At 49.3% G+C, this 22,932-nt stretch overlaps 1 protein-coding gene across 2 annotated transcripts in view; it reads right to left on the reverse strand.

The window, feature by feature from the left end:
• Positions 1-22: 22 nt before the first annotated feature.
• The window catches only part of PI4KB (phosphatidylinositol 4-kinase beta), a 50,994-nt gene continuing 28,084 nt past the window's right edge, over positions 23-22,932 (reverse strand). Inside the window, exons 4-13 of one of the 2 annotated variants that reach the window (XM_083477032.1) lie at positions 22,279-22,323; positions 14,862-15,089; positions 13,845-14,072; positions 12,665-12,774; positions 12,380-12,484; positions 12,032-12,155; positions 10,800-11,065; positions 8,215-8,347; positions 6,575-6,695; positions 23-3,979 (exon numbers count right to left, since the gene is read on the reverse strand). In XM_083477032.1, the coding sequence (XP_083333158.1) occupies positions 3,798-3,979; positions 6,575-6,695; positions 8,215-8,347; positions 10,800-11,065; positions 12,032-12,155; positions 12,380-12,484; positions 12,665-12,774; positions 13,845-14,072; positions 14,862-15,089; positions 22,279-22,323 (1,542 nt within the window). In that variant the 3' untranslated portion in view covers positions 23-3,797. The remainder of the gene's footprint in view (positions 3,980-6,574; positions 6,696-8,214; positions 8,348-10,799; positions 11,066-12,031; positions 12,156-12,379; positions 12,485-12,664; positions 12,775-13,844; positions 14,073-14,861; positions 15,090-22,278; positions 22,324-22,932) is intronic. The other variant, XM_083477033.1, reaches the window with a different exon arrangement.

The raw sequence follows: 22,932 nt of genomic DNA on the forward strand, positions 1-22,932 counted from the left end.
ACATTTTTATTAGAAATGTAAGTTCATTTCATAGATTTTTATTTTGGAGTTTTGGCCCATCCTTACCAACTAGGGAAAGAAAGAATGAAGGAAGGAAAAGAAAAAGAAAAACGCACGCACACACACACGAAATGGTCATGCACAAACTTTTTGGAAGCCATCAGCAACTCTCCTGAAAATGGGGGAGGACTTTTAACGGGGCTGGCGGGGCGCGCATGTGTAAAATGAAACCTGTAACGCATTTTAAGAGAGACTGCTTGCTTCCTCGCTTGTTAATGGCTTACCCTCTTCCTACAGCTCTCCCCCACTTTTGTAGGGTTGGTGTTATGAACAGTGATAAGCCTCTCGACCCTTGCTGGCAGAGAAGCCTGTCTCATTTGCTGACAGCCCAGTTCAGCTATAATTCAGACCTGTGACTTCCTGCTACCTGCCCTAAAAGACCTCGTTCAGATAATTCAAATCAAGAGGGTGCTGGGAGAAACAGCCACCTATTTGGGATCTCAATAAACTGGTTCGCGCAAGCACCCGTTAGCCACTGGGTGCCCGGAAGTCTCCTGGTGACTGTAGTAGTGGCTGCTTTTGACAGCTGCTCCCGACCCACTTGCTATCCGTTTCCCTGCATGCTCGTCGCCTTCTCTGTTGCTGCAGGAAGTCATCCACGAGGCTCCGAAAAAGGCGCTGCACGCAGCAGGCACCGTCACAGAAAGAGAGCAGGAAGCAAAGCTGCTACAGTCACTCGGAGGCTTCCAGGCACAGAAAAGGCGCGGCGGCGCCTAAGTTCCTCGCGGGAACTGGCAAGGGGAAGAGGGATTTATGTAGCCGTTGTTACGACAAAACACTGCTAAATTTCTCCCTCCTTTAAAACCGTGCTTTTCACAAAGGCATTCATAACGCATCACTTTTCTACCAGATTCAGTCAACGCTGCCCAAAACCTGTACAATTGTAAGGTTAGGAGGGTACCAAAAAATAATAATTCCTCCCCATTTCTGCTTTTGCGTGTGGATGCAGGTTTTTAAAAAGGTGCACAGTTCCTTGCCCTCTCTCTCCCCCCCCCGGTGTTCTCCCCCTTCCAGACAGTGGCTGAGGATGACTGTGAAGCCCCCTACCTAAAAAAAGGGGTTATCTAACAAGAAGGAACTGACAGATGCGACAGATGAAAGCTGACAGCACCCACCGCGAAAGAATCTTTTTGAGATTGTGTTTCTCGTTACCTTAGTTCAGATTTTTAAAATGGGGGGGGGGGGGCGAGAGAATGACAAGCTGCTCTGCTGCGAAGACCACCAAAAACTTTGTAAACAGAAGGTGTAAATAGAATTTGCCGCTGGGGGGGAGGAATTCACACGCAAACACACACCTGAGCATGGGCTTATTGGGGTGGGGGAAGAGACTTGTTAAATCACCCGCCCCTTGCAGACCTGATGCTGCCATCTCCCCCCGCCCCTGTCCAGATGTTTCTGAACAGATGCCTGCGATAACGCAGTTTGCTGCATCAAGACTGACACCTCCCCCCGCCCACCCCCTTTTAACCTTTTTATTTTTTTAAATTAAAAAAGGGCCAGGTGAACCTGCACATTTAAAAACAGCGCACACATTTTTTATACAGAGAAAAGGAATGTCTGCTACCACCTCTTCGCATTTTATGCAGCAATTTCCAAGCTCCCTTCCACTCAATATAGGGTCTCTTGTAAAAAATAAAAAATATTTCTTTGCTTTTTTTTTTTTAAGTACGGCATGATTTTAAGTGCTATGTACACACACTTGGTTATAGCATGGGGAAATCATATGCGGGAAAGGAGATTTGGGGGAAGAGGCCAGCCAAAAGATTGGACAGGGAAGGAAAAGCAAAAAAAAAACCCCAACAACACAAAAACCTCACGCAATGAGGTATCGGACACACAAATGCACATTCACATGGCATTGCCTCCCCCCCCAAAAAAAACCAGAATTTCATATTTGAATACATGGAAATGGGCTCCCTTTCCTCCCGCAACAGAACCACGTAACTTTTCTTTTTTTAAAGGGGGAAGGGGGCAAAGGACAGCTCCACTCTACACACACACACACACACACGTTTCTAAAATTAATATTGCAAAAAAAACAAAACACACATTCATGTCTCCAGGGAGCTGTGTCCCAGCGATCATTTGCGACACCTCCCAGGCTCAATGATGGCCGCTTTGAAGAGGTGCCAGATCCCAGCGTGTTTGCGATCGCGAGAGATGGAGGAGAAGGCACTGACTAAGACCCAGAGGACTGGGCAGGAGGGCAAAACTCGGCCAAAGAAGGGAACGTTGACCCTTGGGAACCCTAGAGGCGTGGGGCTCCCTGGGAGCAGGCCCCGTCTCGGCTGCACTATGCTGGGAGCTGTAAACTGGGGCAACTTGTTAAAGAGGGGGGAAAGAGGGAGGAGAGAAGAAGATACTTGGGGGAGAGGAATACTCTAAATGGCTATGAGAGAGAGAGAGAGAGAGAGAGAGAGAGAGAGAGAGAGAGAGAGAGAGAGAGATTGGCTGCCCAGTGGGAAATAAGTGAACTAAATACACCCAGGAAGAAAAGAAATGTTTTCGTTCTCGAAGGAGGTTGTGGCAGGACGTACAGCGGCAAGAGGTTTTCTGCAGCAGTGCTAAGGAGATTTCAACGCAACACGAACTAAGGGAACAGTTAAAAAAACTGCAACTAGTATTGCCAAATGCTCAGCAGATGCTTCCCATGCCATGGATGGTGTAAGAAAATATATATATATATATATTGAAAGTAGAAAGAGGTGCAAGACAGAACTCCCACTGTGGGGACAGGGTGGGGGGGGGTGGTGGCAAAGGCTGAGTGCTCTCCTGCCCCACCGGCAGCCAATTCCCACCCCCAAAACTGTGCTCTAGACGAGAAGCGGTGTGGAATCATGAAAACACCGGCCTTTGTGCAACTCGCAAACGGTGGCGCCTTTGCATGAAACTTGTGCAGGAAATAATACAGGGGTTTGGTGATGGCGGGGAGTTTAATTGTCTCGACAGAAACGCACACGCACACCAACGGAAAGAAACATGCATGGGTTGGGAAGTGGGGTGGAAGGGGAGGGGGACATTTGAGAAGTGAGGAAGAAAAGGGGGTCTTGGAAACGGGAGGCTCAGAAATGCATGATTTCCCGGAGCTGTTGCAAAGGTCCATCTCTCTCTCTCTCTCTCCATTCCCCATTCACCCCCCAAAAAACCCCATCCAACCCACTCCTGTTCTTCCCTGGGCCCATAAAACATTTGCGGGATTGTTGCGAGAGAGTGACAGTTCAGAGGACAAAGACGAGGTATAATACTGAAATAAATGATTTTCGAGTTTCGGGGGCCGGGGAAGAGGAAGGATGGCGATGATGAGGACAAGGGCAAAACATGGTTCTTCTTCGTGTGTGACTTTCTGACGTCCAGAGAACAAAGGCTCCGTCCTTTTGCTCGTTGCTTTTCTTGGGGGAAGAAAAGCAAAGATCTCAAGATTTTCTTTCCTACATGATCCTTCAAAATTTCGCATGGGAAGAGAGTAAAGCGTCTCTGGCTTAGTTCGAGAGGTCCTTCTCCCCCACTCCGAAGCCCCCAACCTACACCCCGACCCCCATCAGTGTCTAAAAGAATCCGGCAAAAAGGGGCGCTGCGTTCGAGAGACGCCTCGGGAGGAAGGCAACTCCTCGGTTCCTTCCCTACTTCCGCCATCCAGCTCCCTCCGACAAGGACTTTGTGAGGGTCTCTGGCTGTGGTGGGGGTGGATGGGGGGGCCGGGCGGTTGCGCCGGCATGTCTGGGGAGCGCGGCAGGCGGTCACATGATGCCGTTGGTGAGGTACTGGAAGCCGTCGTAGAGCTTGGTGGTGATGGAGCGCATGCTGCCGTCCACCATCTGCTCGATCAAGAGCTGGAGTTGCTCCTCTGTCATGTTCATGTGGAATCGCTCCTTCAGGTTGCGGATGGTGCTGGAGCCGTGGAAACAGGGCAGCTGGGAGCCTGCGGAGAGAGAGAGAGGAGAGTCAGCGCCTTCTGGAGCCCCAAGTTGGCCCAAGGAGCGTAGCGCCACTGTGGAGAGGACACGATCCAGCTATCCTCTGTCTGCCGGGAAGGCTGGGAAGTGTTTGTCTTATTTAATCTCGCAAGGTTTGCGCACTGCCTGAACCCTCCAAGCGCTTTACAAAGAGAACGAAATGATAAAACTGCAGGTGTCCCCGCCCCCTTACGCAGGGAATACGTTCCGAGCCCCTCACGCACAGGAATCTCAACAAAGACTCAATGAATGGTCGAGTTGGGAGGGACCCCAGAGAGCATCCAGTCCAACCCCCGGGAGAATAGACAGAGTGGCTCAGGCACCCCAGCCAGATGGATGGCACAGAAATAATGATAAAATTATTATTATTATTATTACTCCATGATGGCAACCACGGTTCACCATATTTTTCTCTCTATAAGACGCACCAGACCATAAGACGTGCCTAGTTTTTGGAGGAGGAAAACAAGAAAAAAAAAATTCTGAATCCCAGAAGCCAGAACAGCAAGAGGGGTCGCTGCGCAGCGATCCCTCTTGTTGTTCTGGCTTCTGGCTTAGCCGCACAGCCTGCACTCGCGCCATAAGACGCACACACATTCCCCCTTACTTTTTAGGAGAGAAAAAGTGTGTCTTATAGAGCGAAAAATACGGTAAGCTGTCGTTTAGCACCTAGCACAGGCAACCCCAACCTTCGGGCCCTCCAGAAGTTTTGGACTACAATTCCCATCATCCCTGACCACTGGTCCTGTTAGCTAGGGATCATGGGAGTTGTAGGACAACTGGAGGGCCGTAGGTTGGGGGTGCCTGACCTAGCATATATATCTGAGTTTCTATATCTGAGTATTGTTATGATTGGGGAGGGAGGGGCAACAGATTGCCTCCCACTGTGTCCACCCATAAAGGGTGGCGCCACCACTGTGAAGGCCCCTCTGTAGCCACCATTCGACTCGATGGCGTGGGTTACTGCCTGGAAAGCGAAGGCTGTGTCGTGGGCTTTAAAACTGGCTCATTCATGGTAAATGCCAAACGATACCCCGCAGAACTATGCCAAACAGGCACTCTCGCGACCCTGCTCTTCTGCCCAATTGCAGCCCATTTTTCGTAGAGGGGGGCGGGAAGGATGTGCCGGCGGTGCCCTTTTTTGGAAGCCTTGTACTGCCTTGCTCCAACAGGCCACTGAAATCTTCTGGGGAAGGGGTAAGCTTTTAAAAAAGGGGGAGAAACACCCTGCGGGAATTACGCAATTCATGGAGGATAAAAGTACCAACAGCTGCTGTTTGCAGTAGGTAGCTAAAGGGAAGCCTGAAAGCTCAGGAGCAGTCTACCTCCAAATGCCAGGTGCTGCAGAGGTCGGGTATAAATAAAGGGGCTGGCCGCCACTGTCTCTGGGAACTACTTCCAGAGAGGGGTGCCAGCCTCTTGCGGCAAAAAGAACACCAGACCAGGCGGACCTGATCAAGCAAGGCAGTTGTGTTACTTTCTTATGGACTAGCAACTTATCCGAATACGCTGCTCTCGACACTCACTGATGACCTGAGCTACTGCGGGGGCATGACTCTCCTGCGTTTCGCCCAAGCAACACTGGCAACCTGCAGGACAAACTGATAACAAGCGCTCTGGTTACTTTTTTTAAGAGAAACAAAAAAAGCCCTGTCCTTTCTAAAAGGCCTGTGCCTCCTTTAGGCCGCTGATTAAAGCGGCTTGCAAGTTTCCTTGCACTTCTGTCAAGAGGGCGCCTGTGTTACGGGGTTATTTAGGACCACGTGACCGGGTGGCGGGCTCAGCAGCTAAGGCGGTTCTTTGAAATCAGACGACAACCTGAGTTTGTGTGTGTGCGCTGGGAGAAAACTACCCAGGTGGGTTTGGAGACCGGTGTTCCCAGAACCCTTTGCAGCGTCCCAGCAATCCTGGGCCTGGCAGTGCAGGTGCCCCTTTGTGGATGGGTGGACCGGGAGCCTCTCATATGTGGTGGAAGAGACACTCTACTGGCTTGGGGTGGGACTGTTTGGGACCTGGCGGCCTGGCCTGAAACCGCAGAAATGACTGGCAGAATCAGAGATCAGGGAGAAGAGGTGGTGGAAGAAGACAGGAAGAAATTTAAAGACTACTTGCAGAAATACTGTAAAATTAATGAATGTTAAAGGGATGTTGGATTGAAAATAAGCGGTTTTGGTAAAAAGATTAACAAGAATATGTGAATACGGATTGACAATGGTTTAAAATATATAGTTTTAATAGGTTAAGATATTGAGTAAAGATAAATGATAGAGGGTAAGGATTTGCTGAATTAACTATGTGAACTGGAATACAAAAAAGGGGGGTGTGAGGAGGTCAGGAAACAAGTAAGTGAAATATAAGACATGAAAATATTGATTTCTTTTTTAATTTTTTCTTACTTATTATGTGTTTTGTTTTTGTATTGTTGTATCTCATTTTCTTTTATTATTATTTTTAATTTTTAATCTTGTAACCTTTTATTGTCTGTAAAATTCCAATAAATATCATTAAAAAAAATGAAACCCCAAAGCTGCCCAGGTACCCCCAAACCCACAAAAGCTTACCTTGTTGCATTATCTCCACAATCTGGACGACTTTATCCATGTGCTTCCGAGCGGCGATGAGGCCTTGCAGCATCAGCATCTTGTAATAGTTGAACATGTCGCCATCCAAGCCTCCCATGACCTGAAAGGGGGCGAGGGGGAAGGAGGAAAGTTCAAGATGGGCGTCCAAAGAAGGGCTGGAGGAACAGGGAGGAGATTGCAGAGACCTCCCTAAGGACTGGGAGGCTCAAAGCTTTCATGCATGCAAAAAACTCTGGCAAAGCCTAGAAATATTCTGTTGGGAGCCGCCCAGAGTGGCTGGGGAAACCCAGCCAGATGGGTGGGGTATAAATAATAAATTATTATTATTAATAATAATAATAGCTGTCAGGGAACTGCCATCGGCTCAGAGACAAGAGATGGAGGGGCAGTTGTGTTACAGGAAGCCTCCAAAAATCTTGCGAAGCAGTTCCTCTTCCGGGGAGGAGGAAAGCCCCACCTCCAGTGGAGAAGAGGTGCAAGGACCAGAGGATGCTAGGGAGAGCCTTAACATCGCACCTGAGCAAGCCGGAGAGGGGGGAGGCACGCCCTTGCCGTCGCCCATTCTGCGCAGTAGTCTTTGGCGCAGGGAGGGGTGGAAAAGGCTGGGGGGTGACATGACTTTTATGCTGGGGGAGGTACAAAATCCGACCACTCCTGGATTCTGCTAGCGATTGAGCCAGACATGAACTTATGACGCTCTTCACTGTAAATAGGTAAAGGTAAAGGGACGCCTGACCATTAGGTCCAGTCGTGGCCGACTCTGGGGTTGCGGCACTCATCTCGCTTTATTGGCCGAGGGAGCCGGCGTACAGCTTCCGGGTCATGTGGCCAGCAGGACTAAGCCGCTTCTGGTGAACCAGAGCAGTGCACGGAAATGCCGTTTACCTTCCCGCCGGAGCGGTACCTATTTATCTACTTGCACTTTGATGTGCTTTCGAACTGCTAGGTTGGCAGGAGCAGGGACCGAGCAACGGGAGCTCACCCCGTCACGGGGATCGGCAAGTCCTAGGCTCTGTGGTTTAACCCACAGCGCCACCCGCGTCCCTTCACTGTAAATAGTTTGCATCAAAATAAAGCCTGTAAAAGACAGGTCAGAGTCCTGCCTGCTTGCTCTCGAGCAACCGCAATAGGACCCCACAAATAGCACCAGAAGAGTCTGCTGGATCAGGCCAATGGCCCACTAGTCCAGCAGCCTATCCTCACAGTGGCCGACCAGATACCCGTGCGAATCCTGCAAGCAGGAAATGAGCACAAGGGCGACTCTCCCTTCCTGCCGTTTCTAGCAAATGGGGTTCTGAAGCATCAGACATCATGGCTAGCAGCCATCGATAGCCCTCTCCTCCTTGAGGAGATTCATTTCTTTCAATGGGATTGCTTCAGCAAAAGGCTGCCTGCGCCTGAGACAGCGTGTGGGTTGACCAGCCTCCTCGGCTTCAAAGAAGCATAAATAAGAAATACACCTTAACTAGACCTCTTGGCCACAGGCTGCTTCTTCCTGTCCTCCCTGCCCCTTCTTTAGAATATTCAAAAACTGCTTGATCCAAGAAACTTCTCGCAAAGAACTGCAGACAAAAAACAAGGCAGGAGTTCTCTCTCCCTTCCACCCACCGCCAACTTACATCGACAAACTCAGAGGTGAGTTTGAAGGCTGATGTCTCAAAGCCAAGATTCCGGGGTGAGCTGGAGAGGATGAACCCGAAATCTATGTGGATTATGTGTCCGTCTGCATCCAGCAAGATATTGCCATTGTGCCTTTTGGGGGGGTGTTGCAGGGTGGGAGGAGAAGGGACAGAAAAAAACATTATTTATTGCATTCATATCTTGCCATTTTCTACAAGCAGCTCAAGGAGGAGTACGTGGTTTTCCTCCTCCTTGTTTGGAAAAGGTCAACTATCTACCGCATGGCTTTTTGTAAATTTTCCAAACACTTTCCCCTTCTCACAGATTACGTGGCAGCAAAGCAGGACCCAGGCAACTGCCCGGAGCGGACGTGATTCAGGGAGCACCAGATTTATTGTGACCATCCTTTCCTGGGAGGAGGGAGACCATGAAGGTAGGGACACCCACGTTGTTCTACAGGACCGCCTCTCCTGGTCTGCCCCGCGGAGGACCTTAAGGTCCACAAATAACAACACTTTGGAGGTCCCAAGTCGCAAGGTGGTTAGATTGGTCTCAACTAGGGCCAGGGCCTTTTCAGTACTGGCCCCGACTTGGTGGAACGCTCTGTCACAAGAGACTAGGGCCCTGCGGAACTTGACATCTTTCCGCAGGGCCTGCAAGACAGAGGTGTTCTGCCTGTCCTTTGGTTTGGACTCAGTCTGACCCTTATGTTTCCGATTTATGGGCTACTATTAAAATGAGGCTGCAATTTAAATTGTATTTTAACAAACTGGTTTTTTGTTTGTTTGTTTGTTTGTCCCCCCCCCCCCATTATGTTTTATTGTAATTTTATTGGTGTTAGCCACCCTGAGCCTGGCTCTGGCTGGGGAGGGCGGGGTATAAATAAAAAATTATTATTATTATTATTATTATTATTATTATTATTATTATTATTATGCCTGAACCCACTTCTGGCACCCAGGTAGAAGGCAGCTTTACTGAGCGGGTTCGTGGGCTTTTACGTCTGTTGTGAGTTGGCCCACCCTAGTGGAGGTCCAGGGTACAGGGGGATATTTAACTTACCCCAGTGGTGCCACCCACTGGGGCCTGATGGGATTCCCTGGGGGGTCACTAAGAGGCAAGGGGCTGGCACTGGAGCTGTCAATGATCCTCAGACTTCGAAAAGCCGAGATCGCTGGATGGAGTTCATCCACTATGCTGAATTCACTAAGCTAAATAATTTCAACTGGGCTTTGAATGAATGTGCAATTACAGTGGTGCCTCGCAAGACGAAATTAATTCGTTCCGCAAGTTTTTTCTTCTTGCGAGTTTTTTGTCTTGCGATGCACGGTTTCCCATAGGAATGCATTGAAAATCAATTAATGCGTTCCTAGGGAAACCGCCTTCAGACCAGGTCCGGGGACAGTCTGTCCCCGGACCTCTTCTGAAGGCTGGGGGGGGGGGGGACAAGGGCTTTTCTTCCCACCCCCAGCATTTTAAAAAACCCCGGGACAGCGGAGGGCTTCTCCGCTGTCCGGGCGATCTTAAAATGCTGGCGGGCGGCATTTTAAAATCGCCCCGGGACAGCGGAGGACTTCTCCGCTGTCCGGGGCGATTTAAAAGCCCCTGGGAAGGCAGGCAGGGGGGACAAAGACTTTCGCCCCCGCCCGCCTTCAGAAGGTGTTCCCGCCCCGCCGCCCGGCTTCGGAGCTGCGCTTCCCCGCTGTCCCGGATATTTCCCTATGCGCTGTCGTCTTGCGAAGCAAGCCCATAGGGAAATTCGTCTTGCAAAGCGCCTCCAAAACGGAAAACCCTTTCGTCTAGTGGGTTTTCCGTCTTGCGAGGCGTTCGTCTTGCGAGGTACCACTGTAATCATTGCCATTTTGACTTTTATTGTGCTGTTACCTTCCTTAGTGGGTTGTGCAAACCGCTATTCCAAACCATGTTTCTTATAGGGCAGGGTAGGCTGCACTGGGGGATGCGGGTGGCGCTGTGGGTTAAACCATAGAGCCTAAGACTTGCCGATCGTCAGGTCGGCGGTTTGAATCCCTGCGGCGGGGTGAGCTCCCGTTGCTCGGTCCCAGCGCCTGCCAACCTAGCAGTTCGAAAGCACCCTCGGGTGCAAGTAGATAAATAGGGACCGCTTACTAGCGGGAAGGTAAACGGCGTTTCCATGTGTTGCGCTGGCTCGCCAGATGCAGCTTGTCACGCTGGCCACGTGACCCGGAAGTGTCTTCGGACAGCACTGCCTGAGATGGGCACGCAACCCCTGAGTCGGACACGACTGGCCCGTACGGGCAGGGGTACCTTTACCTAGGGTGCACTGGGGGTGAATTTCTGGAACTGAAAGGTTGGCGCTGCCTGAAAAAGTTTGGGAACCATTGGCGTTTAACTTGAGGGATTGTGGAGACTAATTAGGCTCTAGGCTTAATTGTCAGAAAGTGGCTTTCCCCTTTCTTTCCACCTCCATCCCCTGTCACTGATGCACTATGGGGCTGCTCCCTCTTGCTCTGAAACTGGCAGCAGCGAGGCTTCTCTCTGCAATGTGCTGAGCACTCCTTCTCTGCCCACTGTGTCCCCCCAGCTTCCCCCAGCGCCCCCTCACCTGTCTTTGACTTGCAGCAGGTAGCAGACCAGGCAGTAGCCGGCACAGCTCTGCACGAAGTTGCGCTGGGCGGTCAGGAAGGCCTCGGTGGTGTAGTTCCCATGTTCCTGCAGGAAGTAGTCCAGCAGGGAGAGCTGCGACTGCTTCTTGACCTGGTGGATGGAGACGGCGTTGACCACCGGCTCGATCATGCCACTGTCGGCAGAGATGACGAGGATTTTGTATGGCTTGATCCACAGGGGGACGCGCTCCTGCTCCCAGATGGACTGGAGGAGGAAAGAAAACAAAATAAAGGCATTTTGCAACAGGAAACCCTTGTGTTTTTCGGAGGTGGGGTGGGGGAGAAGTCCAGCACGCAAAATGTCCCTTGCAGAATTTTAACGGGCATCTACAGACTACAGGGATGTCCCAAACAGGAGGAGACGCTTGAAAACCGGGGTTCCACTGTATTATGATTTTTATTCAACTTTATATCCCACCTTTTTCCTCCAGGGAGTTCAACGTGGCGCACCTAATTCTCGTCCACCCCATTTTATCCTCACAACAACCCTGCAAGGGAGGTTAGGCCCCCAAGAGCTGAGCAGGAATTTGAACCCAAGCAGAGACATCACCTTGCCAGCAAAGGCCCACATAGTTAAAGCTATGGTTTTCCCAGTCGTGATGTATGGAAGTGAGAGCTGGACCGTAAAGAAGGCTGATCGCCGAAGAATGGATGCTTGTGAATTCTGGTGTTGGAGGAGACTCTGGAGAGTCCCATGGACTGCAAGAAGATCAACCCTCTCCATTCTGAAGGAAATCAGCCCTGAGTGCTCACTGGAAGGACAGATCCTGAAGCTGAGGCTCCAAGACTTTGGCCTCCTCATGAGAAGACAAGACTCCCTGGAAAAGACCCTGATGTTGGGAAAGATGGAGGGCACAAGGAGAAGGGGACGACAGAGGACGAGATGGTGGGACAGTGTTCTCAAAGCTACCAGCATGAGTTTAACCAAACTGCGTGAGGCAGTGGAAGACAGGAGTGCCTGGCGTGCTCTGGTCCAGGGGGTCACAAAGAGGCGGACACAACTAAACGACTAAACAACAACAACTCTCCCAGGTGCTAGCCTGACACTCTAAACACTACACCAGCACTGCATCCAACTTGAGCAAACTCAGAAGCCCTTGAGGGAGGAAAGAGAATGGAGAAAGAGAAAGAGAAAGAGCACCTTGAGCCACTGCTGTGTGGTATTCCCTACCTGAAGCTGTTTGAGCACCTGGAAGGCCAGCAGCTCTTGCCGGAGATCATCGCCACATTTCACGATCACAGAGAGGAGGCGCCAGTTTGGGAGGTGGCCGTACGGAGAGCCCTCCCGGATCCGCCTGCAAAAAAGCAGCAAGAAGAAGTTGGTTCCGCCCTGGCCTGGCGCGGGAGACTCAGGCCACCCTTGCCGAGCCCTGAGGAACCCAAACAGCCCCGTTGCCCCACGCAAGAGATGGGGAGAGCCTCGCCATCTGCAGCCAATGCCTGGCTTCTTAGCACGTCAGGCCGTGGAGACACAACTGGGGCCCCGCCACCCTCTGCTCTGACCCCGCAGTGCCCTCACCTGACTTTCTCCTGCCACGGCTCCTTCAGGGCGACGGCAGAAGGGTCTTCGGGGTCCCTCTTGAAGGACGTTGGAGTGTGGGCAAGCTGTTCCGAGAGGCGCCTCCTGCAAGAGGGAAGAGAAATGTTAATTTTTGGGGGGTGGGGGTGGGATTTTGCTACACACGGAAGCGGAACTGGATTATACTATTTTCAGGTTCTTGGGGTTTTTATTAGGGATGTGATATTCCTAGACCTGAACCCCTCATTGCCAAGCAGCGGACATTTCTTCTAGACTCCCACTCACCTGATATCTCCAGCAGCTATGAAGACGGGCTCTTTGCTCTCCTGGCTGGTGATGCTGTCCACAGAGAACTGGGAGATGTTGTCACAGCTATTGGTGTGAATCTCTGGAAGCTGGAGAACAAAGGAAGGAAGGAAGGAAGGAAGGAAGGAAGAGCTCAGTGGAAGCAGAGAGGTTTCATCCGTTTCTGTGGCACATCGTTGAAGGAAAAGCCCTGCTTTCAGCATCGCTTTAGCTGTACCTTCAAGACCATAAAAAAAAGAGATGCAGCCCATTTCACCCTTTTGACAAAAGTAATCGTATTCCTGATCCAGGGATTTTTCTTGGGCCTTTTTGGCTTTATTGTGACCAACTATAAGCCTCTTATCTTCATCAGTGATCACGTCAGCACACATAAAAGTGGTGACAGCAGCAGCGGTACGTACTTGGTGTAATTAATGCCAATTCATAACTTCCATCATTTTCATCTTAAAGGTAAAGGGACCCCTGACCATTAGGTCCAGTTGTGACCGACTCTGGGGTTGCGGCGCTCATCTCGCTTTACTGGCTGAGGGAGCTGGCGTACAGCTTCCGGGTCATGTGGCCAGCATGACTAAGCCGCTTCTGGCGAACCAAAGCAGCACACGGAAACGCCGTTTACCTTCCCGCCAGAGCGGTACCTATTCATCTACTTGCACTTTGAGGTGCTTTCGAACTGCTAGGTTGGCAGGAGCAGGGACAGAGCAACGGGAGCTCACCCCGCTGCGGGGATTCAAACCGCCGACCTTCTGATCGGCAAGTCCTAACCTCTGCATTTTAACCCACAGCACCACCCGCGTCCCCATTTTCATCTTAGGCACCAGCTATTTGTCCTTCGTTTTCATCAGCAGAGAAAATTATTTCACTGGACGGCACTGAAGCCCCTTGCTGACTTCTCTGCTTATATTTATCAACCCTTCTTCTCTTGTCTTCTTGCTCCTCCTCCTTTTTTACATGCCTGTTATGCATAAAGGAGATTTGGCAAGCTAATCTGATGTGCTCCGATAATTCTTAATGATTTTTATGCATTTCCCCCCTTTTTTCGCACAGAAGGTTTTAATAAGACAAGTTTAAAGTGACTGGAAATATTCCACCAAAATGTTAAAAAGTCAACCTTTTCATATTTGCAAAGCAAAGCTAAATGTTAATAATTTCATCGAAATACCTCCACCTGCAGCTCCCCGATGTCGTCCACAGACCAAGCCTCGTCATCATTGTCGTAGTTGGGGACAGTGGTGAAGCTGCTGGCCCGCTGCTCATGCGTGATCCCGCACTCTGGGAGGTTTTCCACGGACCGCGTGCTACGGATACGGTTCTCTGGGATCCGGGCCGGGACGTTAGTGGTGTCGAAGTTTTCACATTCAAGTACTTCCACATAGATTAGGTAAGGAGCCTGGAGACGGGGAGGAGGGAGGGAGAAAGAGAAAGAAGGACTCTGACTGGACAAGTTTACAACGTCTGACAAAACAGGACGGGAGATTTGTGGTGATGTTTTGGGGACAGGCAGCTTATTTCTACTCTGGGCGAAGGAAGGCTCAGTGCACTGGTCTTCCTAACACTTGGCTCCTACTGCTAATTGCAAAGTTTGCCTCTGCCTCCATCATCATTAACTTTCGGAGGGGAATCTGGAAATGTCCCTGGGAAAAGCTCCCTTCAAACTGTTTCAGCATGGATCCAGAAAAATGCATTCAAAGTTACGCATCAATGGTATACATATCTACCATTACTGAGCGAAACGACTAAAAACTGATCAGCCATGCATTTGAGAAATGCAGTGCTTTTCTTGTCTGTTTGACTCATGTGTGGGTTGTTGGTTTGTCCGTTAATACTAAGTCCCAGATTTTTGAGTTTCAGATTTCAAGCAGGTCTGTGTTCAGTCCTCTAATGCCCTGCAGTAGCAAGGTGTGCTGCAGTCACCAGGTGATAAATGAGATCCTTATGGGAAAGATGTCAAGCAGTTTTCCAGCAGTAGGACAGAAGTGCCGTTCCCCGTTTCTGCCCAAAACAAAAAGACTTCGGACACTGCCACCACAGGCGGATCCATGAGCCGGTGACCTTACAATTTCTCCCGCACACAGCTGATGTGTTTTCAGCCTTGGGATCTACTTCTGAGTATAATTTAGTTGGGCGCAACCCGATTCCACTGGAGCTCTTGCCCCCGTACCTTCCTCAGCCCTCTTACCTTGTCCTTGGAGTTCAGCACGACGGCCTGGGTGTGTGGGACCCGCACCACGTGGTGGTCAAACCCAGCGGTGGGGAGCCAGACACGGGCCGGCAGCTTGTGGTTGAGCAGGGAGAGCTCGGAGATGAGGCGCTGCGTCTTCTGCTCTTTGGTCGGCAGCGTCGTCAGGCGCTTCCCGATGGCCATCAGAGACTTGATGAACTCTCGCTCCGGGGCCAGGCGGACGGGCTGCGCAGGGTTGTGGGGCTCCCCCGCCCCCAATTTTAGAGGGAGGGAGAGAAGGAGACAGAAGTTGGAAGCGGTTTTTGCACAGAGGGTGCCTGCCTTCAGTACCCTCAAGAGTTACAGGAGGTTGCCAATTTTTGCCTGACAAATGAGAGAAAGGTTCCTATTCTGATTAAAGCCGTCTGAATGACCAGGATTAGGCCGGGCTGAGAGGATGCCTAGTCCAGCCTTCTGGGGGTGGGATCCAGCTCACGTCTAACCCAGGCCACATTCGCACCATACATTTAAAGCACTATGATACAGCCTTAAACAATCATGGCTCCCCCTCCAAAGAATTCTGGGAACTGTAGTTTAAGGGCACGGGGGGTTGTTCGGAGATCCCCTATTCCACGCACAGAGCTATAGTTCCCAAAGTGGTTTAAAAGGGAGCTCTGGGACTGTAGCTCTCTCCCCCTCCTATGCTGCCTCCCAACAACACTCCACACCCTGAACAAACTACAGTTCCCAAGATTCTTTTTGGTAGGTGGGAAGCCATGACACTTTAAAGCAGCATGAAGTTGCTTTAAATAGAAAGCGCAGGTGGGGCAATAGGATTATCGCTTTAAACAGTCATGGAATCCCCAAAGAATTCTGGGAACTGTAAGGGCACTGGGAGTGGTTAGAAGACACCCTACTGCCTTCTCTGCACAGAGCCACAATTCTTTGAGTTCACTTTGAAAGATTATCTTTCCCCCCCTTTTTACACAGGTTAGTAACGGCAATGAGGGTTCAATGTGACACGGGCTGCCTAAACAACATAGGCTCCCTGCCCACTATTGGGTCACATCCACACTAAACATTTGAGAAGCAGGAACTGTAGTTTATCCCCATGGAACTATAATTCCCAGCATCCTAAACACGCTATACTACTTAAGAGTTCTTTGGTGGCAAGCCATGTGCTTTAAAACGATGGTGGGGATGTGATTAAGACTGCAAAAAGGCAACAAATCCACATTTAAGTCTTCTTTAACCACCACCACCTCTTGCAGCATTCTCATTTTCTTGCAGATGTCTTGAAACCTGAAGCCACCCACCTCAAACCCCAGCAAAACATTTAACCTTTTACTCTTGATTGACACCAGCTTTCCCTCTCCAAAAAAAATACAGAGAGGCTGCTCTTTCTCAAATAGCCAGCAGAGGGTGCGAAAAGCTAGGAATCCTTTGAAAGAACACCAAGCAGTGCTGCACAGAAGCTGCTGCCCTCGCTGCTAAAAAGTCCAAATTGTTGACAAGCGTTTGTGAGCAACGCCAGCTTTATATATACAGTCGTACCTTGGAATTTGAACGAAATCCGTTCCGAGAGTCCATTCGACTTTCAAAACGTTCGGAAACCAAGGCGCAGCTTCTGATTGGCTGCAGGAAGCTCCTGCAGCCAATCGGACCCAGCGTTCGGGTTCCAAAGAACGTTCGCAAACCAGAACACTCACTTCCGGGTTTGCGGCGTTCGGGAGCCAAAACGTTTGACTCGCAAGGCTTCCGAGGTACGACTGTACAGTATTTATATATGAAACCGACCTAGCAAGGAAGAGAAGAGACTGTGTTTTCCTGTTTGCTTTTTAAGCAAGGAATTTATATGATTTATAATTGTTAAGAGATTAAATGCTTAGGAATGTCAAGAAGACACCCACAGGAACCGTCACCTGTGAAAAGAGGATGAGGAACACTTGCAGAGTCCCACAGCTGTGCCTCCAACTCCCACCCGTCCCAGCGGCCAGCATGGCCAATGGTTAGGGAAGGGTGTTGCGTGGTCCAAGAAACACCTGGACGGACACAGATGCCTCCATCACCCTTGGGGTTAAAACCACAGAAGGCTGAACCCAAAGGGCACCAGAAGTCAGCCCACCTCTTGGGTGCACTCCAGAAAGGCATTCGGACCCCGTCACCCTCGCAATAAAGCCACATTGGACTATCTTTCAGGGCCATCGGGATGCTGAGACGCTGGACCGATTTAGGCACTGGAAACTATATGCAGCTAATTATTTCCACTGATGATGGTGATTATTAACACCGCAGTGGGGAGAAAAATCCATTTCCTAAATAACTGCTCCCTGCCCACCTCCCTTCTTCAAAAATAACCAGCTTCACTTCAGCAGTTTACTCTCCCGTCACAGGGAAGGATTATTATTATTTTTTAAAAAAAGGATAATTTGAAATTAATAAGCCATTCCTGCCACCACCAAAACCAAGCGCTGGTCAAAGAGACATGCAATAAAGGGGAGGGGAGCAAGAGAAGGGTGTTAACTGTATGAAGCTGGTGATGAAGCAGAGAGCACGCAAAAAAGAGGGGGGAAAGGGTTTTTTTTTGGGGGGGAGAGAGAATGTTAAGAGGGGGAATGAAGGCACTGAGCACAGAGGAGAGAGACTGCCCTGGTTGGAGGGAGGAAGGGATTCCCTGACAGCTTTGGGGTGTGTGGGAAAAAAGGGGGGACTTTGGGGCTGCTGTGTTGCCAACACAAAGTTTCCCATCTCTCCCACACTGGGGGAATCAGGTCACACCTGATGCAACTGGAACTTTTGCCACGTTAAGACGCCTTAAGGAGCCACCAGGATTCCCTGTTGGGGTCTCCCCACCAGAACAGGTAATACCCCACCTTGGGTTGCTACAGAGCCCCACAAAGCAGCAAATTAGGGTAGCTGGGATTCAGTTCTCAGCAGCGCTGTTTACCAAGAAGCCCTGGCCCCGCTGAGACTTGCCCCTGGCCTAATCGGAATTATAGGACCGCAGCCAAGAACAACATAGGAAATCTCTTAATGTTTCTGTAAAAAGATTTTGGAACAAAGAACTCTGGGTTTCCAGATTCCAGAGTTTTTCCAGCAAAGGGGAGGGGAAAAGGCAAGGGTCCGAAGCAGAGTTGTAGGCCAGCCCGTAGAGAGGATCTGTATGGTTTGTGGGAGCTGGAAAAGATCAACCGCCTGAGATCCTGGAAAAAAACTAAGGCCTGAAAGTGTCTGATCAGGGTGGGCTGGCTTCAGCCGCCTTCTGCAGTCAGGCTCCTGCTCCTGCCCTCCATGAAATAAACCACGGTTTAGTGTTACATGCAGGCCAGGCCAAATGTATAGCTATGGTTTGCTCACAATCATCCCTTCTCGTCTCCTTTCTAAATTCAGACTGTAGGCTCCTTGGGGCTGGCACTTAACTTTGTTAAGGAGGCATAGGCAAACTCGGCCCTCCAGATGTTTTGGGACTACAACTCCCATCATCCCTGACCTGTTACCTAGGGATGACGGGAGTTGTAGTCCCACAACATCTGGAGGGCAGAGTCTGCCTATGCCTGTTGTTAAGTGCTAGTGCTTAGATAGCACCATAAGCCACAACCCAAAGAGGAAGCAGGTGAAGATCCGTTCTTCTTCCCCCACCCCTAAAAAAACCAACACTGTAGGAACCTACAGCTCCTCTGGAAGTCGTTGGACTTCAGCTCCCATCATCCCTGGCTCTTAGCCATGCTGGCAGGGGCTGATGGGAGTCGGAGTCCCTCACCCTCACACCCACATTATAGCAAAGCCTTACAGCTATTCCTACAGCTATTCCTGAGCTGGGGAGGGCCAACCAAGGAAGGGGGGGGGGGAAGGCACTGCTTACATTTGGAAGTGGCCAAACAGATTGACAAGCAAGCAAGATGGTGTCCAATGAAGCAAGGCAAATCTTTCCGTTCCACTTTCTTTCAATTTCTCAACCTCTTTTCCACCTGAAATTCTGCCTGCCACATTTCCGCGCCAGTCTTTGAATGATGATAGTTTTAAAGCACTCACAAATTCCTAATACACTGATTTTCGGATGCGATCTCCCCCCAAACATACACATTTCCTGCATGCTTGTTTTCTAAATGAATTGTTTTTGTAAACACTTTCCCCTAATATGCACATGCATTACTTTTTATTTTATTTTACAAAAATAAATAAATTCAACTTTGGAGAATTGCACTGCAAAACCCAGAACTGTGGGGTGTCTGTGTACTGGGTTTTGGGAAGCATTAAACATGAACCAAAATTGATATCCCCTCCCCTCCCCTTGTCCCGTATTGAAGCAAGAGGGAGGTGGGATGGATTTGAGAGAAGAGAAAGGCTGGGTTGATTGACACAAGACAGAATGGATTTAAAGACAGGGAGGAGTTTTCGATTGGAGGAACTGAAGGATCTTCCCCAAAGTCCAAGCCTATGTTCTCATCACGAGCTCATACGTTGATTCCACCCATTATCAAGAAGAGGGTCGGGTATTCTTAGGGGAGAAGAAGAATCAGGTATAACTGCTAAAAGCAAAAATTTCAACAAAAAGAGGGGAGAAATTATTTGTAGACAGATGAGGGAAGAAAGAAGACAAGCAAATGAAAATTTCTACTCAACACAAGGCGCGCCAAATTAAAAATATATGTAATAATTGAAGGGCAGCAGAGAGAACAGCATTTCCTCTTTTAATTGCTCATCTGAGCAAAGAGAAACAAAATATGAATACGGAAGGCCTGCGACGAACAATTCAATGGTGCTTCCAAATGTTTTCCTTATTCAGGCCGTATCTTCAAAGCAGGCAGGTCACTTGCCGCAAGACTTCCACCACCACCAGCCTTGTGCAGCCCGAGGTAGTGCTGTGGATACGCTGAACGTGACTTTGAAAAATGAAACACAAAAATCCCTTTGCTCCCAAAATAAGAAGAGAGTGCGTAATTCAGAATGAAATATTCCGCAGTGTAATCCAATTTGAAAAGCCGACTCCATCTCCGTGAGCCCAAGGGAGGAGTCAATTCTTGTTTCATCAAAAATTAGCATCTGAAATTGCTCAGCTTCCTCTCCCCTCCCCATTCATTTTCCTTTGGTGCTGTGTATATTAGAATGCAAGCCAACAGGAAGTAAAGATTATCTTGTTTTTTTAAATGTTTGTGTGTTTGGGTTCAGATGCTTCATATATATTATAAAATGGTAAGTCACTGCAAATGCAATGCTAAGCAAACAAAGCTCTTGGAATGCTGAACTCTTCATGAGTGATATGAATTAACAATGGGCTGTCCTATGTATAAAAGGCCCTTTGGGCTTATAAAATGCCACGTGTAAGACCACGAAGAAAGGCCACGAGATTAACTACTGTACTTGCTTTGTAGGAGGCCTAGAACTCTAGCTGTAAGAGGATAAAATGTAATAGTGCAGTAGCAGCAGCAGCTAGGCTTCCTTCCACTTATAAACATTTCAGGAAAATCAAACTGGGTGCACTTGTAGAAACGGGTTTGCTTCTCACAATTTACAGAGCCTGAAATACCTGCTTGAGGGTTATGAGGTGTGTGTGTGTTGCTAGACCTGGGAGAATGGCACAGGGCAAGGGCTGGAAACATATAAAAAGGGACTACTGGGATACACTATGGTTGTGAAACATCACTGCCTGTTTGGGAGTACAGTGGTACCTCGAGTTACGTTACCTTTGGGTAACGTAATTTTGAGTTACGAACGCGGCAAACCCGGAAGTGTATACTTCCAGATTTCGCTTCACGCATGCGCAGGAGCGCTCTATCGCACTGCGCGAGTGTACAGAAGCGGCGCTTCCGGATACAGACTTTTTGGGGTAGGTACGGACCCCCCAGTACGAATTACGTTCGTATCCAGAGGGTCCACTGTATAGATCTCTGTGGGGCCATCAAAACTCCGAAATATCTCTTCCCCGTTCCACTGTCTGTCTGGATCACTGCCCCCCACCCATGTGAGCACTAAACCATGGTTTACCAAACCAGGGTTTGTCAAACCAGGGATTACTGCTATGCGTGAATGCTGCCCAGCAGCTTAACTATGGTTAGAGGCTGCTCGTTAAGGGAAATGATTTATTAAACTTACTGTTAAGCATAGGTGAGCATTACGTGTGAACAGAGACCACCTCAACTGTGGTTAGGAGCTGTTGCTGCCCCAAAGCTTTACGAGTGAAGAGTAGCTAAAAGTCCAAATTGCTTCAAGGTTCAGCAGCTACTGGCTGGTACATTTTGTTGGATGAGTTAACAGAAGGCTCATTTAGTTTGTACCTTAAGGGTTAAATCTGTCAAGCGTTCAAGTTAACTGGCCCAAAGGGGGATGGGGTGGAGGTTTTGCATAGCAACGAAATAGAATGGCATGGCATTCACTAAGGCAGCACACGCCCTGATTGGCTGTGTCATTGTGATCGAGTTTTCCCCCTCTGTATATGGGGTCCACCATCTCGCTGCTCTGTACAAGGGCTTAAACCAAGGAAGAAAAAGCCTTTGTGTTCCTAGCTCCTCAAATTATACAGTGGTTTTGTTCAGCTTTGCTCTGTGAAGTGTTATCAGAGCTTTTCTGCCTGGAATCTGCCTGTATTATTTAACACTTTTTAACTACAGTGGTACCTTGGTTTAAGAACAGCTTAGTTTATGAACAACGTGGATTAAGAACGCTGCAAACCTGGAAGTAGGTGTTTTGGTTTGTGAACTTTGCTTGGATTAAGAACATGTTCTGCTTCCTGTTGATTGTAAATTGAGTTCCCCGCTGCTATGGGAAAGCACGCCTTGGTTTAAGAACGCCTTCATTTAAGAAAGGACTTCCAGAGCGGATTAAGTTCGTAAACCAAGGTACCACTGTATTCGGTGACACAGTAAACCAAGGCTTTTTAAACAATGGCGTGGCTCCAACTGTGCCTCTATTAACTATGGTTAAGCGTTATGTGCCATAGAGACCGCTGGCTGCCAATCTGCACTTGACACGACTTTAGTATAAACAAGACAAACCTGCTGGGGAGCCTCATACCATGCAGAGCTCCACAACCCCCTTCCCAAGCTCAACATGCACGCGGGTGGCGCATGAGTGATGGAAGAGAGAGAGAGAGAGAGGCATGACAGCCAAGGAAGTCGGTTAGCCAAAGAGGCTCAGTCAAAAATGGCTAACAGCAGTGTGGTATTGGGCTCGCTGGGGTGATTTTATTTCATTTTTTCCCAAAGTGGTGGAAGAGAAGAGAGGAATGGATTTTGCCTTTGATGCTCTGCAAGATGCATTTGCCAAGGGTGATTGGCGGGCTTAGCAAAGTGGCTTAAGATGACAACAGAGAGGAAATGCTGCTGCGAAAGAAATTATTTGTTGTTGATTTTTGATAAATCACGGGAAGGGAAGCAGGCAGCCCAGTTGGAAGAGGTGGGGGAGAAAAACAAAAAAAGCTGAAACGCAGGCCACTTACGGAGCAAAATGATCTATCAAGGCTCTCCGTACTCGATGACAATTCCTGAGAAATGAATGAGAGGGAGGGGGAAAGGGGTGGGGTGGGGTTTTGTTTTCATTTTTTTAAAAATGTAAAAAAGGAAGGGAGAGGGAGGGAGAAAGTCGAGGAGAGAAAAGGCAAGTTTTTTGTTTTTTAAAAAACCAGTTCTGCACATTCCCTCCCCACCTGCCCCATCTCAACACAGAGAACAAACTGCAGGCGCTATGCACGGCACAACAACCCCCCCCCCACAGGTGAAACAACTCAGTGACGGAATATTCTGTCCTCCTGCTCAGGAGAGGAAGAGGTTCAGAGAAACAGCGCTTTGCTTCCGACGCAGGAGAGCCAGAGGAAGCCAACTCCTCTTCCTGCTGCTTCCTCCAGCACCTGGTATTCAGAGGTACATTCTGGAAGCCAGTGCAACTGCGTGGTCTTCTGCATGCTGCAGAGCTGCGTCTCTCCGACTAACAACATCTGGGAAAGGCCACAAGCTCCCCATCCCTGATTTTAGCCATCCGGTCTACAAGCAGTTGGCAAACCTGTCCTATGATCTTATTTGAAGATTATCAACGGCCTCAGTCCAGTATACCTGAAGGAGTGTCTCCACCCCCATCGTTCTGCCCGGACGCTGAG

Source organism: Podarcis liolepis, assembly GCF_965112155.1.
Source record: "Podarcis liolepis genome assembly, chromosome: 15".
In the NCBI taxonomy this organism is placed as follows: domain Eukaryota; kingdom Metazoa; phylum Chordata; class Lepidosauria; order Squamata; family Lacertidae; genus Podarcis; species Podarcis liolepis.